Source organism: Pteronotus mesoamericanus, unplaced genomic scaffold (genome assembly GCF_021234165.1).
Source record: "Pteronotus mesoamericanus isolate MK-2021 breed Mesoamerican mustached bat unplaced genomic scaffold, CSHL_Meso_final scaffold_21, whole genome shotgun sequence".
NCBI lineage: Eukaryota > Metazoa > Chordata > Mammalia > Chiroptera > Mormoopidae > Pteronotus > Pteronotus mesoamericanus.
In genome coordinates, this window is record NW_026555310.1 from 30,285,462 (window position 1) to 30,303,899 (window position 18,438).

An 18,438-nucleotide genomic window follows, 5' to 3' on the forward strand; every position below is an offset into this window, starting at 1 on the left:
ACATGTAACTTTTAAGAAAAGGTTCTTGGGATTGATTAGAGATTAAGATCTTCAATGCACATGTGACTCTTCTACTGGTTGATAAGCATAAGGCAAAAAAGAGTACAGAAATAGGTATTGTAAATTTATGTGATCAGGGCTTGGAGTCCCTTTACCCTTGCAAACTCTGAAAGCAATCAAACAAGAACCACATATTTGACCAAAGACTTAAAACTGTTCACAGAGCTGAGGAACATCAGGAAAAGAAACACAAATGTGTTCTCCTCTCAAGCTGGAGGATCCTGAGGAAGCTGTCAGATGGTACTTTCAGTTCTACATTAAAGCATAGATATCCAAAAAGAACTAATTTCCAGAAAAGTAAGATGAGGACAGGAATCCCCAATTTAGTATTCCAAATAAAGGTCTGAAATGACGTTGATATCTATTATTCAATGTAAATTGTTTTATTTAAATTTTTGCAGAGAAAATGTATCAGAATGTATACATGGAAATATAATGCACTCAATATTGATCATATACAATATTATATCAAAACATTCATGAAATTATCTTGCCGCTTTATCATTTTGGACTTACATGCACAAATTTCATCAATTTTAAAACCTGTTTTCAAATATCAGCGGGGACCCCAAAAAAATCTAGAATTATCTTCCAGAGGGCAGGCCCCTGGTGGTACAGGCTTCGCCATTGGTGAGCGTTGTAGAAGCTCACCTGTATCAGCACGCCAGCGAGCATTGTTGTGAGAGGCTGAGTTTGGCTTCAGTGAATTTTTCTGAAGACTCTTTCAAAGCATTTGCCCATTTCTTCATGTGTGCTTTACGAATGCACCTGCCAACACGGTACTTAGTGTTCAGTAGTTTTTGACCCAAAATGGCATGACCCCCATGCCCCACCCACCCTGTTCACTCTGCCTCCCCTGGAGCTTGACTTTTTTTTGTTTGTTTCGCCCAAGGAAAAAAGTCCTCAAAGAGAAACGTTTTTGCCAATGTGGAAGAGGTGAAACAAAAAATGTCAGAAGTGACTAAAAGGCATCAAAGACAATGAGTTCAAAAAACTGTTTTGAGCAGTGGGAAAAATGTCTGGATAAGTGTATTACATGAAATCCAGAGTACTTTGAAGGTGACTGAAGTTTAAACATGTAAGAATAAATACATAATTTTTAATAAATAAACTCCAGTTTTTTGGGGTGGTCCCCTCTAAGAATGTATAAGACATAATATGGAACATTTTAGAAATCCCAGAAGTAGGTATTTAGTAATAACGTAAGAGGCAAACTTACCATTCTTAGTAATACTGGACCTTCGCTGCCTACCCCTTCTGCCTTAACACCTAAATAAGCTCATATTTACAGATATAAGGATTTTGTTGCTCACAGGACTCATCCAAAATATTGTTCCTTGTGCCAACCATTATGCAGTTCTTTGGGTTTACAACATGAGAGAATGAAAATCTGTAAAAAAAGTAAAATGGTAACATAGGAGAAAAGAAAATGAAAATATTCGGGGATTTTTTTTAAGATGGAACTTTAAAAAGCATTTGAATGAAATATTAACATACTGAGCCGTCATATTTTTTTTATTCAATAGCCACAGTTTTCACAAGTTCAAGTTCAAGATTATAAAAACTCAATTATTCTTCCAGTAATCAATATCATTGAGACCAGTATTATTTTTGTTCTTGCCATTGTCATTAATGGTTCCAATATATGATCAACCTTGCTTCTATTTTGTTCAAAAGTGTGTTTGCTAATTTAGTCTCAGAAAACAAATTAGAGTATAAAATGTGTCATTGAATGATGCTTCAAATACCATGTTTATGAATGGCAATGACATTCTAAGATTACAAATATGCGAAAACTAAGCCCAGAATATATGAAACATAAAAGGACGCTGAAAATATTGGGTCTCGCCAGAATAAAGAAAAGAATGGCTATTCTGTTTTCTCTGGACATCTTCTGCGTGTGAGGGCACGTTTTTATCTCTATGTCATTACTAATTATCTGCTCATATAAGTGGTGGTACCAAGGCAAAAGTAAAAAGTCAAAACCTCTTTTATGGTAACAGGTACAGTAACTTCATGTCACTTGAGCATATGTTTGGTTGTTCTAGGTAATGCTAAAATTGTTATTCTTTCATATATTTTCTCTTTTCTGTGCTCATGCTCCAGACAGTGTTTCTGGAATTTTCATTCTCTGGTGAGATCTAAGGATAAACTCATAAACAGCAGAAAGGCCTCTACTGCCAGAAACTTACAGATCTTGGGAGAGAGCAGAGCCATCTTCCCACAACCAGATGCCATGTTTTTCACTGTAGGAGAGTCCAATCCAGTAAAAAGTTTTACTGAACTTTAAAAAATGCTGTGTGGAAACAGAGTCAAACATATTAATCGGATTTGAACCTACCCTGGGGATGTCTTTTTAAGAAAGTGTCCAGAATCATATTCAGACTCTAAGTCACTCAAACCGAAGTCATTTTTAATGTCTGGCTTAGAAGGTATAATCACATGTCTCATAAGATTCATTTTCACCTACAAAGCCCATTCAGTCACGGTAAAAAAAAAAAAATCACAATCTCACTTCCTGAATGAATGAAAAACATTATAAGTGGGTTAGATTTTCAAGGAACATTTTTTCACAGGACATCAACAATCAAATCTGATTCTCAATTGACAGTATCATGAGGAATAATTTCTCATATATAACCTATTCGACCTATTCTCAGCACAGGCTCCTCATTCATCTTATGTCCCAGAATGATGACAAAAGCTGTATAATTACAAATATATATATATATATGATTAAAAAACTAAAAATTACAAACTTGCTTAGTTGCTTCTTTGAACAAAAATAAAAACCTGTTATCACTTCTTTAATTTCTTTCTAAAATTCCTCTTGTGCTTTACCTGGCACCTATCTTCATTTTTATTCCTACTTATAATGATTATTTTAAGGTATAAAAAATTAGTAAGTCATTATTAGTTCAAATTCAACCATTCATTTACTATCTAATAAAGATTTCAATCAAAATAGTCAACTTACTTAGATAGTGTGTTATTCTAGGCCAAAGAAGATATAAGAAACCAAAATTAAATACATGCCAGTTCATCTCTGTTTCGAAAGTGAAGTAGACTGGAGTTCTGAGAAGCACAGAAATCCCTGCTTTCTGCCCAAGTCTTTCTTTCATTGGAAATGAAGTAACAGTTGCATTGGAATCCAATCCATTTTTCTTGGCAAGAATAGCAACCACAGCCTAAGAGAAAAAAATAAAACTGAACTGATGACATTGTAGATTCATGTTAAGTGCTACTTATTCAGGTAAAAATCATTTATTTTTTTCTATAAATGTTCTTTGAGAATTTACTTCATTTGCCAAACTTCCAAAGGTAGTCATATGAATGAATCATGGACATTATATTCTAGAGACAGCATCAGAATTATATGATTTTCAATCATTTATTAATTATATTTAATGTTAATTTGGGTAACTATACATAAGAAATACAGCACATTAAAACATTCTGTAGCAGAGTGTAGGAAGTGAGCAAAAGTTGAGTTCTGCTGCGTAAATAAGAGTAAATTAGATAAAAGAGATATTTAACAAGAGTAGGACATTTTAACATATTTCTTGCATCAAAAGGAAAATTATGACATATATTTTAAGTATTTTATTTTCAAAATGAAAATAAATAAAGCAATTAGCTGGAAGTCCAACCCTTCCAATCCTACATTTAACCTTGAACATTTTATCCTCAGAGAGAAGAGTACACAGCATACACTCAAATCTCCGTCATGGTGCTAAAGTTACTGTGTAGAATAGTGGTGACAGGGGGTGGGAGGTGGTGGCAATGGACAGCAACTGGGTACAAACTTCCAGTTAGAAGATTAATGTTCTGAGGATCTACTGCATACTATTGGGTTCTATTGATAATTAACAATTTGTATTATACACTTGTTAGGTTACAGTAGATACTAAATGTTTTCGGGACAAAAAAATGTAATTATGTGACATGATGCTGGTGCTTCAGTGGTCATCATATTACAACATATAAGTGTATGAAATCAACGCATTGTATACCTTAAATGTATAATGTTTTACATCAATTATATCTTAATAAAGCTGAAGAATTCCCCAAGAACAAAAAGATAAAATCGTATAATATCACAGAAGACGATGAGACAACTTAGAGATAATTTGGAAAAATACATTTTAAAAATTGGAATAAGAGCTAGCTTAAGATAGAAAAGTAAGGTCAGATTTGCAGAAATCTCTGCACTATATTCTGAGTCTGCAAGAAATAGAAGCAAAGGTGAAGATATTTAAATACATAAGTGTACAAGCTATGAGCAAACACCAGCAGGTAGGATTAGCTTTAATATGCACTATAGTTTATTATTGATGTTACTTAAACATGAGCACTCACACAGGAAAAACATGTCATTTCAAGCTAATATTTTCCTTATTACTTAAACATATAAATGATGCACAGTGTGATTTAATAATTCTTACATTACAGAACAAAGAAATGAGATTATCATACAATTAGGTAAACTTGTATTTTACTAAGCATAATATCCCATTACCCTTCTGCGTGAGAAAAACAAGAAACTGTTTCATGCTGTAACAAAACCAGGGTTTTCCCAAGAATGGGACCTACCTTCCTGGGGTTCAGTGCTGGGTATCAGAGATGGTGTTGGCTGAACATTTTGTTGTATAAACACTATAAGAAAGTATTAGACATTTACTTAACAAGGGGACTAAATGGTAATGGAAAACTACGATAAAGATTTTTAAAAAGAAATTGACTTAATTAGATACAGGTGTATTAAATAACACACTGTTACGCCTTAGTAAAATTAAATCTTTATTATTAAATGGTTTAATCACAGTTTTGATGTTTATATAGACTTGCCTAGAAAAGCTTACCATTTTTCAAAACAATTCCCAAAATAGCCATCAACGCAAGACATATTGCTCCTATGATCCCAGAAATCAGCCTCCATGGAGTGGCCTGAGGACCTGTAGAAAAAGAGAAGAAGAGAAATCACTTAAAGAGAAAATACAGAAGCTAAAATTCTTGTAAGCAGAAACCAGAGAGGGAGAATCCAAAAATTTCTTTGATTTGACAACTCAGCCATCTTTCCATTGGAAAATGAAGATATTCTGTTCAGAACTTCACCCAATACTAAAAATTGTATGTGGTGTGCCTTATTCTTTAGTAAGATTATCTATATCTTTTTTTATTTTTTACAGCTCTGTCTCAGAAAGTGTATTTAACATTTATATTTAACTTGGCAAAGAAGCTAAGAGATCTAGAGTAAGAAGAGATGAACAGGCACCAAAACCTGCTTACATAACAGATACCACTTTAATTTTTCAACAAAAATCACAAGATAGAGTATGATCCTCTTTAGGTAGATGAGAAAATTTAGAATTCATTGTAATGTTATTTTTCTCAAGGTATCAAAGCTAGTAAATACCCAAGTCAGAAATCCAATGGTAGTTTGTCTAGGACCAGAGTCTTTATTTAACATATGCTATCACTGTCACAGTAATGCCACTCGGGGATGGGCCCTTCTGAGACTGCTCTGAGAAAGATCAGGTGCTCATAAACTTGTAGAGGTCTTACGGGGAAGACAAGACATAGAAGTATCTGGACCTGGAGCGATGAGAGGGCCCCCAAACAATGCATGAGCAATATGGGTTCATTTCACAGCACAGGGAATTATGATTACATACGCAACCATTTTTTACAAGGACATAACATTTCTTAATACCCCGCATTACTTGCCTTTTCCCCTAAAGCAATTCAACATTAGGAGATTCTGCATTAACATTAGCACACTCACAAAGCGTGCTGACGTTAACAACAGTCCAATATGCCAAACTGGAAATTTAGGTGGTTTTTGAATGTCACAACACAAAGGTTAATTTTTTAAAGAGCACTTGTAAGCATCATGTCATTAATATTTGGCATTCTCTATTTACTCTATGCTAGCATTAAGTTGTTCATAATTTAACCTGGTAAATTCAGTTTTCATTCAGAATTTAGAGCTTTTCTGTCATAAGTCATTCTTTAAACCTGTTGAAAAAGCTTCACAAAATCATTTCTAAGTAACAGAATGAAGAATCAGAGAAATAAAATTAAGTACAAAATGCTTTCCATATTTTTTTTCTTAAAGCATGCCCTGTAATTAGCTACATCCACAAGAAACCTTTTCTGCTTATATATATATTTTTTAATTTATGACTCAGGCTGACATACCTGCCATGAGAATGTTGTTCCAGAGAAGCCACCGTGTTTGTTTGTTTAAGAAGAATGGTGTTGGATCACAGAATTGAGCTGGAGGCTAAGAATCTGAAAGTTGTATATGAAGAAATTCAAAAGGAAAATGAAATCTGTGTACTTAAATCATATTTTTGATGTTCAGGAAACCACAATACAGGAACTTCTCACTACACTTGTGTAATACAAACTCTTTGACTATCACAAAAAGTGAAAGAAAGTTTTTAATGTTTGAACAGCAACCATCTTTTAAAAGTATTTGGAAAATAAGAAAAAATAAAGATAGGCACACCAAAGGTAAATTTGCTTAGTATAATAAAGTTCCACAAGAATTTTCCTTTTTTAATAATTAAAAAAATTTATAACCATTCACAAATTAAAGCACTAAGTATATATTAGCATAGTTACTTCTGAAAACAGCTTAATAATAAAAATACATAAATATACCCACTTTTCTGATGAGAAAACTAAGACAGAGCTTAAGACTCAACCAAAGTCACTAAGTCTGAAACCCAGGCTATGTTTCTCCAGAGCACACATGCAATATATTTCAAATCAACCTATCCGTCTTCGTCTATGTTTTATGATTTTGATTTCTTTTCTTCATCGCAGAGTACTTGGTATAGTTATTTCTCATTATATGCTTCTGAACCCTGAATCATTAACCCAGTCTTGGAAGGCGAAGGTCAAAAAGGTAGAACTAAGAGTGATTTCCCATTACTGTTCCATGTACACACACATAGACACACACATGTGCTGTAAACTGCCTCGGTTGGTCTAGGCCCACCCTTCAGTGCCTCAATTAGGTGAGCCTCAAAGCTTTTCTCTATACTTGACTCTCCATTGCTCAGTTCCCTTCAAGTCCTTTGAACTGCAGCTGCGCTATTATCCTTATTTGATTTAATATTTTAAGTATTATAGTTTTACTGTTCCTCATTCAAATAGTATTCTGATAGTTTAATTAACACGTTTTTGTCTTCAGAAGGATAATCATATTAGGGACAGATGGGTGAATAAGAATCTTGAGAGTAGAGACCTTGACCTATAATTATCTGGAAATACAACCTACCGTTCATCCCAGATGAAGAAGAATCTCAAATAAGTTTTTGTTGTTTTTAATATTTATATTAAATTATAATATTTCTATAAGCATTATAATATTACTATAGATGAAACTTGTGAGAGATGGTTATTAAACAATAACAACAAAAAAAACAAAACAAAGAATGTGATTATATTTTTCAGTTTCCATAAAGTTAAGTTTTCCATCTGTGTGGTTTGCATTGTGTGCACATAGATTCTTTCAGTGAATCACAGAAATTGCTAAAATTTAAGTTCTTGCCTAAGATTGTAAACATGAAAATTCTTCATCCATATTTTATGCAAATCCAAGTTAAGAGAACAAATTTATAAATGATCATTTGTCTACAGCATGAAGTCTTTTCATTTTTATTTTTATTTTTAATTAAGCTTATGGGTGTAACATTGGTTAATAAAATTATGCGGACTTCAAGAGGACAATTACATGACACATTATTGATATACAGAATTGTACTTACCACCCAAAGTCAATTTTCCTTCCATCAACATATATTTGACTCCCTTTACTACCTCTTCACCCTTGTTCCTCTGGTAACCACCAAACTATTGTTTGTGCCTATGAATTTCTGTGCTTTTTTTTCATTCATTGATTTCAGTTTTATATCTTATATATGGGTAAAATCATATGGTTCTTGACTTTTTCTGACTTATTTTGCTTAGCATAATATTCTCAAGATCCGTCCACATTGTTGCAAATGGCAGTATTTCATCTTTTCTTATGTTTGAGCAGTATTCCATTATACCTATGTTCTACGTCTTCTCAATCCAGCCACCTATTAAAGAAGACTTCAGTTCTTTTCATATCTCAGCCATGAGGACAGTGCCACAGCGAGCATCAGGGTGCACATATCTTTGTAAATAAATGTTTTTCAATTATTTGGCTAGATATCCAGAAGAGGATTTGCTGGGTCATATGGTAACTTTATTCTTAATTTATTTGAAAAAGCTCCATACTGTTTTCCATAGTGGTTTTACCAGTTTGCAATCCCACCAGCAATGAATGAGGGTACCTTTTTCTCCACAACCTCTTGTGAACTAGCAAAACCAACCTGATGTTGCTCATTTCTTGTCCCATACAAATAAAATCATTACAACAAAATAAAAGGTTAAGGTTTTGCTTTCAGCTTTAGTTCTGAATTAACACAAATATATCACAAAATGTATAGTCCGTAGCATTACTACACTTCCCACACTAAAGGACCACCTTTATTAGGAAGTTATTCTAAGTTTTCAGAAACAGGCCTGATGAAATTTACATCAATCATTGTTTGTTTGTTTTTTTTTGTCTTAGTTTCTGACTCAGAAATAAAAATTTATCAAAGATATGTTCAATTCAAGAACTCTAGGTTCAAGTCATACATAAGATAACTGAATATACAAACATACACACTCACATATAAATATATATTTGTGTGTATGTATATTTTAACCCCTTCCCTCAATTCTTTCTGAACTGTCAACATGAGCTGATTCTCTGACTCCTTCCTGTACATATAGGCAGCAGAATTGTTTTTGTGCCAGTGTGCCTGTCCCTTATCTCCGCTGGAAGCAGAGGTTAGCACTGCTGCATCCATATCCCTCGGGATATTTGGTAACCCCTGGACAACCAGTATCTGCAATTCAGTATTTGCAAACTTTTTTCTCCTGGTACTGTTGAAAGTCTTGTTAATGTCAGATATGACAGTCCAGAAGTGCTAGCAATTCTCACCTGGATGGATATCAACCAACAAATCTCAGGATTTGGTGCAGTCCAGCATCCTCAGCCCTAATATTGAGCAATTCTTAACATTGAGTTTTGTCCCATTTCCCAGAATCACTCAACAGTGTAAACTTCCGGTCTCCTCTAGTAGCTATATTCAAAGAAGAACTTCTATTGTGTTTTGCCTTCCCTTTCTTATATTAACACTCCTTTCTTACAACTCTGCACCTGGAACCTTCTTCTCTCCTTAGATATGCTTAGATATGAAAGCTTTGCTGTCCTCACACAAACAAATGGAAATATTTGATATATAAGTATCCTAGTTCTTCTTGACACTCTGATATGCAAGGACTCTATGGGAATAAAGGCTTGAAAACAAGAAATGTGTGAAAAGTGTTTGCCATTCTTAAGACTACAAAAAGCTTCCCTGATGTGAGGGAAAGCAGAATAAGCTAATGGTGAACTGGTGGAGGAGGGCAGAAAAACAAAAAAGAGAAGTCACAGTGGCAGGACTGACGTTGCTGACTGGAAGGAGATCTGATCTGAAAAGAGAGAATGCATGGGTGACACTCATGTCACTCAAGTGAGCGCTTCACTTTCTCAATATCTTCAATCACTGTGGGAATTGTTTAAACACGTGGAGACTCTATTCTCATCATTAGCAGTAGATTATTTTCCTTTGAAAGAGATAGCATCCATCCTATTTAACTCCCTCAACCACCTCTGTTTCTTTTGACATCTAATGATGTTTGTAAGCCTTTAGCAATAGTAGTAGTAGTAGCAGCAGTGGTAGAAGTAGTAGATTAATAAAAAATAAAGATGCAGCCCTAACAGTCAGGTAGAAAATAATATTTCTGAACCTTGTTTGGTTAGACAAAAGAGATCCAAGATTCATCCTGGGCTGGAAAGTAGTGAAACACCCCTCTACACTTTTACAGAGATGGCTGATAAAAGTACAAAACCCAGAATGAAAGTCACTTGCCCCTGGGATCAAAATAAGGATAAAGATAAGTAGAAAAAATAATTGTTCATTTTCATAAGCCATTCTGTATTGTGGATTTTTAAAGTACATGTATCTTTTGCATTTGCGAAAAAATAGACAACTGAGGAAAAAAACACTCCAAAGAACACTATTCATAAATTATTTTAAATGTGTTAAATTTGTGATATTCTATTCTGCATCTGTCATCGTATAAGATCATGTTTCCTAATCTTACTTTACTCAAGAGTAAAACTGGGCTCTGCCCAGTATGGCTTAGTTGGTGAGGCGTCACACCACCAATCGAAAGGTCGCCAGTTATATTCCCAGTCAGGACACATGCCTGGGTTGCAGGTCCAGTCCCCAGTTGGGGCGTGTGTGAGGGACAACCAATTGGGGATTCTCACATTGATGTCTCCCTTCCTCTTTTTCTCCCTCCCTTCCCATGTCTCCAAAACGAAATAAATAAAATCTTTTTAAAAAGAGTAGAAGTGGTGTTTACTTGACAATTACACTGTCCTTATACCTTAGAAAATTAATGAAGGTGTTTTGTCATCATGCATTGGTCTATTGTGTTGTAAAATGGTGAAATGTGGTCATATGTACCTCAAATTTATTTTTAGTGCTTGAAATATCCAATTGCATGCAAACTATATCAATCTAAGTTTTTAAATATATCTGTGTGACATTATCATAAAAGTGAGTTTTATAACATATGACACATAACATTTTTAAAAAGTGTTTTCCGGATTGACCAGGCAAAAAAGGACAAGTGAGTGACTTTTTTACTGGAAGTATAAGCAAAAACACCCAAGAGAAAAAGTTAAAAGTGCTGAATTAAAGTAACCAGGGCATGGATTATATTTCTACAAGTAGGTACGTACCTGACTATTGAGGTTCAGGAGTTACATACCTTAGTCAGTTTCTAGGTTCCCCCTCCGTCTTCCCCTTCTAAATCTTGGGAATAATGTACAGCTACAAAGTCTTTCTCTCTCAGTAAGTAAAAGCTCTCTGTCTTAGTACAATTATTACAGAGATCCCCCTTTCCCAGCGTGGGCCCCCCTCTTCCTCCTTTGTAATTCCCGCTTGTGATGTTCTCAGCACAGTCTCAAGGACTCCCTGTCTCCTGCACTCCGGACCGCTGAGTTAATTGGTGAGACATGACTTCCTTTTGCCTCTAGCCTCCCATATTAAGTTCTGTGTAGATTGTAATGGTGGGGGCCTTCCTTTTATTTCCTCTCTGTCCGCTCATTCCTAGCTGCTACCTAACAATTGCATGCATAAACTAATTACTAAAATTCTGTGGCACACCAAAAAATATATTAAATTTTTTTGTCAATCAGGCAAAAAATTGGTATAATTTTAATTCACTCACCTAGAGTGGCTATTGATGTGTTGGCTGTTGTCATTTTTTTATTTGACAAAGTAAGGGAGAAAAGGTCAGTGCCCCTGACTAAATAGATATTGCATGTTTTAAAAATTCTTGCAGCATACCAATGTACCTCTTGCCACACACCAGTTAACAATCGCTGGTTTAGGGTAAGAAGAGGTTTATAAGACCAGAGCAGAGAAAACGTACAAGTTGGTTCAAAATTTCTTAATTTCAGCCCTAATTCTCATCACCTAATTAATAAGTCCCATCATGTGAGAATTAGGTTAAGCTAAGAACCTCACCTAAGAGCTACAAAGAGCTTGCTGGCTACAGATGTGGCTTGTCCATCCTCATGTAACTGGAAATAGTTTTTCTGTGGTGAGCTATTGAGTAGGCTGTTGGCTTCTCACTCTCAAATAACATGCCAAATTTGACAAATTGGTCACTTCTTGAACTTCAAAGTTCAAGTATTTTTACTAAACATCATTGAAATGGCATTGAGCCTCTTTCTCAGCCTTTACACAAAAATATCTACATTTTAAAGCTCAAAGGTCAGTATCTGCTGATGACACGTAGGCATAAAGAAAAAGAGACAAGGGAAGTAAAAGGATTCTGTAAGGAGAGAAAGTCATATTAATAACCAACAGGAGATTATTCAGATCCGTAAAAATCCACCAGTCTAAAGAACTCACCTTTTAACTTTTGTTCTAAACTCTTATCCAATGAGTGCCAACAAATGCACACATTACCAAGCTCCAGTATCCTGAAAATAAATATGAGAAAAAAAAGAGTCATATAAAGGATTATTGTTCAAACTGTATAATTCTAATTCTTTAATAGAAAAATAGTCTAAAATTTATAATATTTGCTTATTGTCTATGACAATAGTAAGATAAGTTTGAGGGATTACTATATTCCAGTTTTGTGTTGATATTTTGCATTAAGTTATCCAATCTTGATAAACCTATGGTATTAATACTATTTCTTAAATTTCATAGTTGAAGATACATAAGATTATAGGGATAGATATTCAAAGTTAAGTAGCTAGCAACGGCTGAGCTGAGCCTCCCTAAACTCTGTCTGCCTCTGATTACAACAAAGTGTAGGGAGATGCTTTGCATAATTGTAAGGGAACATATCATTTTGCCTTATCATGGTAATTTTTAGCACTTGTTTGTACACCCATGTAACTGCATACACATTTGACTTGTTAATACCCGATTGTTCTTAGAGAAGTCAAACACAGATTTAGATAATTAAACCATTGTTGCCATAGTTTCGTATAACCTAAGTGTTATTTTAAACAAGCTTTTAGTTATATGTTTTGTTTTCTGGTTTCCTTGTTTTCATGTCTTCTGTCTTTGAAAAAGCATATCTTAATTTTTAAAATATCTGTTTATATACACTAACATCTATTTGTGAATTTTATGATGCTTTCAGATATAAAATAATTCCCATGAAGAGGATATTGACAGTAAGGTGGATGGTCCTTTTTAATGTATTTGGACTTTTTATGTATTTGGATTTGTTTGAAGTTAAATTTAATGGTAGAGGGAGATTACATCTTGCTCCTTCCTTCTACTGCTTGTGTGTTAAAATGTATGTGAAGGTGTGGGTGGTGTGTGTGGTGGGAGAGGTGAGAAACCTTTGACCAGGGAAATGTTAAGTACAAAGTTAGCCTTATAATTTGGCCATAGATGTTATGGGATATTTACTACTCACCATAAGTGAGTACTATTGTTGGATAGGACAGGAGTCTCAAGGTCTGTGTAATTCTTGCTAAATGCTATTCTTCCTTAATGTTAAAATGTAGCATAGTATTTTGCTGGTGCAGTTGTAAACAGGATGAGCTTGATAAGGAGCTCAAACCCATAAATGTAGCCAACTGCAATAAAAATCAATGTGTAATTGACTAAATAACTGATATAAGCAATGGCTAGGCTACCCATTGGGAGACAGAGCTTAGTATATGAATCCCTTGTCTCCTTTATTTGTTGCAGTAAATAAAACTATCCCGTCACTTGCTTTTCTAGAATTGAACACCCCAGGCTGCAAACGAGTTCAGTAACAATTCTTTACCATGCTCTAGGCAGACACTAAGGACTAGAATGACCTAAATAAATGTTAACTCATTTTAAGAATTCTGTCTAGTGAAAAGGATAGAAAATTATAGCATAATTTATTAATAACATGAGAAATGTATAAAGCATGATTTGATATGGTAAAGTTAGGTACAGTAAATCTGCTTTATGATGGGATGTAGAAAATATACATGATGTCTTGGATGACAAAAGCTTTGTCAATGCTAAAGGATTTGATTTCATCTTGTTACCTTAGGCAACTCAAACATTTTAATATCATAAATACTAAGTTTATAATTTATTTATTTAATGTGAATTTTTTTCTGATGAGACCCCTTCACAGTGTTGGAAATTTAGAAAAGAAGAGAAATAGCTTGTATTTTGTTCACTTTCTCCCAGGTCCTTTAAATGTAGTTGATATTTTTAGTCTTCCCAGTGATTGATATGAGAAGAAAATGATTGTTGGCCGTCAGAAACACTCAGTTGGAAAACTGTAAGAATGTTCATCAACAAATGGAGGCATTTACTTGGTTGTGTCTTTAAAATGACATGAATGTTTTGAAACTGCCATACATTAATCAGAGTGATTTTCATTCTTTCTTCAACACTAGAGAACAATCATATTTTACATTATATTAATATAATATTTTTATGGATACAAGTTAGGAACATTTTTAATGCAAAAGTGAAGCTGATATCTTAATGTAAATCAGTATTTTAAAAATGAATCACTATTGGAAAGATAGTTATAATTAAATTGTTAAGATTTTCCTTATAACAAGCATCAATACATGCTTTGAAAGTATTGGAGATTAAAATTGATTTAAGAAATGATACCTAGAAAAAAGAAAGAAAAATAAGTCTTCAAATAAAAACCCTAAAAAAAAGGAAGAAAGAAACAATTACTGGCTACCTAGTAAGTGGCAGACACACACACAAAGAAACAAAATTCTTGTTTTGTGGTAGTTTTACTTTATTACTAGAGTCTAACAATAAGACAAGAACCATGCATGAGTGAAAGAGTTTATCAGAAGGATAAATATAAAAGTAGAAGGAGGGTTTGGGAAGCTGAGAAAATATGATGTGTGATAAATTTTAAGTAAGATGGTGAGGCAAAGCCTCATTGTGAAAAAGAGAACAGAGCAGCTGAGGTATAAGAACCAAGTGCTCTGTGGCTTCACAGTTGAGGTACAAGACTCATTTGGTTCTTTTATCAAAATAGACTTCAAACTGTTACTAAGAATTGTATACTCCAATCTTAAAGGTGCTCCTGTAACCAAACAACTGTCTTTCACCACAAAAGCCAACCTCGTTGCAAAAAGAAAGAGGGTTTATCAGGTGTTGTGCAGTCTGGGAGAATGGTGGACTCCTATCTCAAAGCCCTTCTCCTCCTTCTGCCATGGAAAAAGTCCAACTGTCCTCAGCAAGACCAAGACAAAGCCAACGTCTAGAGTTCCTGCTCCATTTTATAGTGCAGTACTTTGGAGTCCACAGACAGCTGCTAAGGGGCCTTAGTCCCATCTGGGTTGTGTAGCTTGTTCCTGGCTGTTCATTTCAGGCCCCCTCCTATAGCCTGCATGTGGAACCTGCATGGCCCCAGGGCCGCCTGGCCACATTCTCCTGGGAGAAGGAGTGTGCAAACACACTGGTGAGTACATCACCAGCTGGGTGAGAGAGGGGGGAGGGTTCCTCCTGGAGGCCATGGGCCACATGGCTGATCAGGTCACATGGCCCATGGAGAGAACAGGCAAGTGCACCCTACAAGTCCAGGTCACAAGAAAGAATGAGCTACTTTGTTTTCCAAGATTATATAGGGTTGGGTGTTGGATGGAACAGGTGCTTCCTCAAAATGACCAACTTCCAAAATTTTACACTCTTTGGGTGGGTCCACCTTCCAACCAATCCCTTCTTTCCCCAGGCTAGACTGACAGGCCTCCTTGGTCCAGCACCTCCCCTTGTACCATTTTGACTTATATGGCCATGTGCCTGCCTTCCCCTGGTCCCGCCCCAATCTGGTATGGGGAGGAAGGGCTATTTCTTTCCAATAATCTTGCTAGCTTTGCATGTGCTCAGTCTAAGAATCTCCCCCCACCTCCCCACTGCCATCTTGGCTGATGGGGGCAACTCCCCAGCCCTGTGACTCTTCTATGGTAATACTTCTTTATACTAAATCTAGCTAAACCTAGAACAAATGGCCAAAATTGATTCAAGAATCCTGAATGAATTTATGATTCATTATGGAATGAATTATTGTTATTAGAGGTTTTAAAGTAGACTTTTTGGGTTGTTTCCAAAACAGATTAATCTACTTCTAATGAATAGTATCCAGCCTCCGTACAGAGGCTTGAGTATGGAACTCAAGCTTTTTGCCAGCAAATATACTCAACAAATTTCTGATGCTTTACTAGTAACAAGACATTAGTTACAAAAAATAAAAAGGAATAATTGTGGGGTGCAGGTGACCTACAATTGATATATTTTTAAACTTTGTCAAAGTTTACTTCACATTAGGCTAAACAGACAGACAAATGTATTTATAACAACAAAAATTTGTAGCCGTAAGGATGAAAAAATTTCAATAAAGAGCGCTGTTTAAAAAGCAGTAAAGGATAGATTAGGGCAGCCTATCCATAGCTGAAATACAAAGAAAGGAAAATCTATTCACATGTTAAGCCCCTTTCTGGCTCTCAGGATTAGGTATTTTGACAAACTCCTGACAGAGCTCGGAAATGCCTTTCTGGGAAACTCCATCTATTAGTCCTTTGCCCTAACTGAAGAGCTCAACAAGAACCTAGGAGTCACTATTCTAACACTGAAGGAAATTCAGGAGACACAGGAGAGCAGGTGCACATGAATAAGAGCCAGTGTTCTCTAATTTCAGGGCTGAAATACAGTGTGTCATAGCCAAACATGAGCAAAGGTAAGGTATGGGTGGCCTTTCTCGTATGAACACTAACTGCCTTTTATCTTGAAGGATAAAAGTGTTTCTAAATTAGTGTCCATACAGGTGTGTACAGTATTCGTCCATCTTGACGAGCTTGGGAAGTGTGTTATGAAATGCAAGCAATATCTTTAGTGGCAGCCACTATTAAGTATATCCACCTGCTGGCAGGGACAACAATGCCCTGAGTTCAGATTCTGATGTCCACCAGAGCTGGAGCTACGGGGGCCCCTTTCTCATTAAGGACATGGTATCTTCAGTCAGGCACCAATTGGAGTCCTGAAATAAGTTTTCAGGATCTCTTCTATTTTAGTTCCTCTCTTAAGCCATCATTTAAGAATGACTAACCTGTCTCCTTGTGGACATGATTGTTCTGACTGTTTTAATAGCTGAGATTTCAAATAAATTTATTATTTCAAATTTCTAGTTTTCAGAGATCCTCTGGTCCATGACTCTGTAGTCACAAGGCATAATTCCCACGATCACCTATCATTCACCATCCCATTCTGCTGAGTGCTTCTCTGGAAGGAAGTGCCTCTCATTTCCAAAGAAGATGAAAAAAACAAAACAAAACAAAACAAACAAACAAAAAACCCACTTGTTTCACTTCCAAAAGGCCATTCCTTAGAAAAGAGTAATTTCTGCCCCCACTGGGCACTAACCATTCAGTAATAAAATAAGACAAACACCATAAAAGGTACATGATACAACACAAGGAAACTCAGGGATAGTAGAATGAACATGGGGCCTCAGATTCTGGTCATCCCACAGAGAGGGAGGCTTGGCTGGGCACAACTAAAGCCACCGCAGACAGTGCTGTATGCACGCAATTCTGATGAATAGATTTATAAAGAGGTTGAGGATTTCAGGAAGCAGCTAACCTCAACCATGTCCTCCAGGCCAGACAGTAGGCTATCAACTCAAAAAAGTAGTAAGTGAAAAAGTTCAATTGTTAAAATTTTTTTTTTGCCTCAGATACAAAAGATACGCATTATAAAGTATTAAAGAAACACATCAAAGAGTTACATTAAAACTTTTAGAGTAACCAGTTAGGGTTTATCATACATTTCTTCTCATGTACCAATTTACATCATTTTGAATATTTTTCAGCTCCAAATTTAACCTCTGATATACAAAAACATGAATGTGGTCCTTGAAAACTCCTAAGGTATGGAAGAAATAATTCATTAATGCATCATTTATACATTAAATGTTTATTCTTAGGATTTGTGAGAATAGTTTAGTGTATTATCATATAAAGTTTTTAGCACCTATTAAGTTATCAGAATGTTTATGATATATATATATAGACACATATATATCATGTATAATATATATTCATGATATCATGTATAAACGAGGTCTGTCTGGAAAAAGTTGAGCTATTGTTAATATAGGAGAACAGTTTGTGAGACACTGATATAAGCTGGCAGCCAGGAGTATAGACTATAATGTGCATGAGTGAACAATGACAACTTCACTGTACTAGACAATGAGGGTGGTAGATGCTGTTGAATGAGCATGTGTACTGTGTGGCCATCGCATTCAAAATGACTGAGTGAGTAGAGCAATAAATCTGCATCAAATTTTACATGAAGCTTGAATATTCTTCCACAAAGGAATTATCGAATGATTCAGAAGGCCACAGCTATGGGCAACTGGTGATTGGCAGCTTCATCACAACAATGCAGCCAGCTCATGCATCATACCTCATGCAGAGTATTTTGGCAAAACATCAAATCACCCAGGTGACTCAGCCTCCCTACAGCACAGATTTGGCACCCTGAGAATTCTGGCTTTCCTCAAAACTAAAATCATCCTCAGTGATTTGGGAGATGGGGAAGGAATTTCACATCATCGATGAGATTCAAGAAAATACAATGAAGCAGCTGATGGTGATTGAGAGAACTGTGTGTGGTCCCAAGATGCCCACTTTGAAGGCAACTAAGGCATCATTGTCCTACATACAATGTTTCTTGTATC

At 35.5% G+C, this 18,438-nt stretch overlaps 1 protein-coding gene across 1 annotated transcript; it reads right to left on the reverse strand.

The window, feature by feature from the left end:
- Nucleotides 1–1,329: 1,329 nt before the first annotated feature.
- Nucleotides 1,330–16,542, reverse strand: LOC129084628 (natural killer cells antigen CD94-like). The gene is made up of 7 exons (XM_054590826.1): nucleotides 16,520–16,542; nucleotides 12,126–12,196; nucleotides 4,923–5,015; nucleotides 4,654–4,716; nucleotides 3,097–3,248; nucleotides 2,253–2,356; nucleotides 1,330–1,450 (listed from the first exon to the last, which is right to left on the reverse strand). Exons 1-7 carry the CDS (start codon nucleotides 16,540–16,542, stop codon nucleotides 1,330–1,332), a joined length of 627 nt encoding a protein of 208 aa, XP_054446801.1.
- Nucleotides 16,543–18,438: the final 1,896 nt, after the last annotated feature.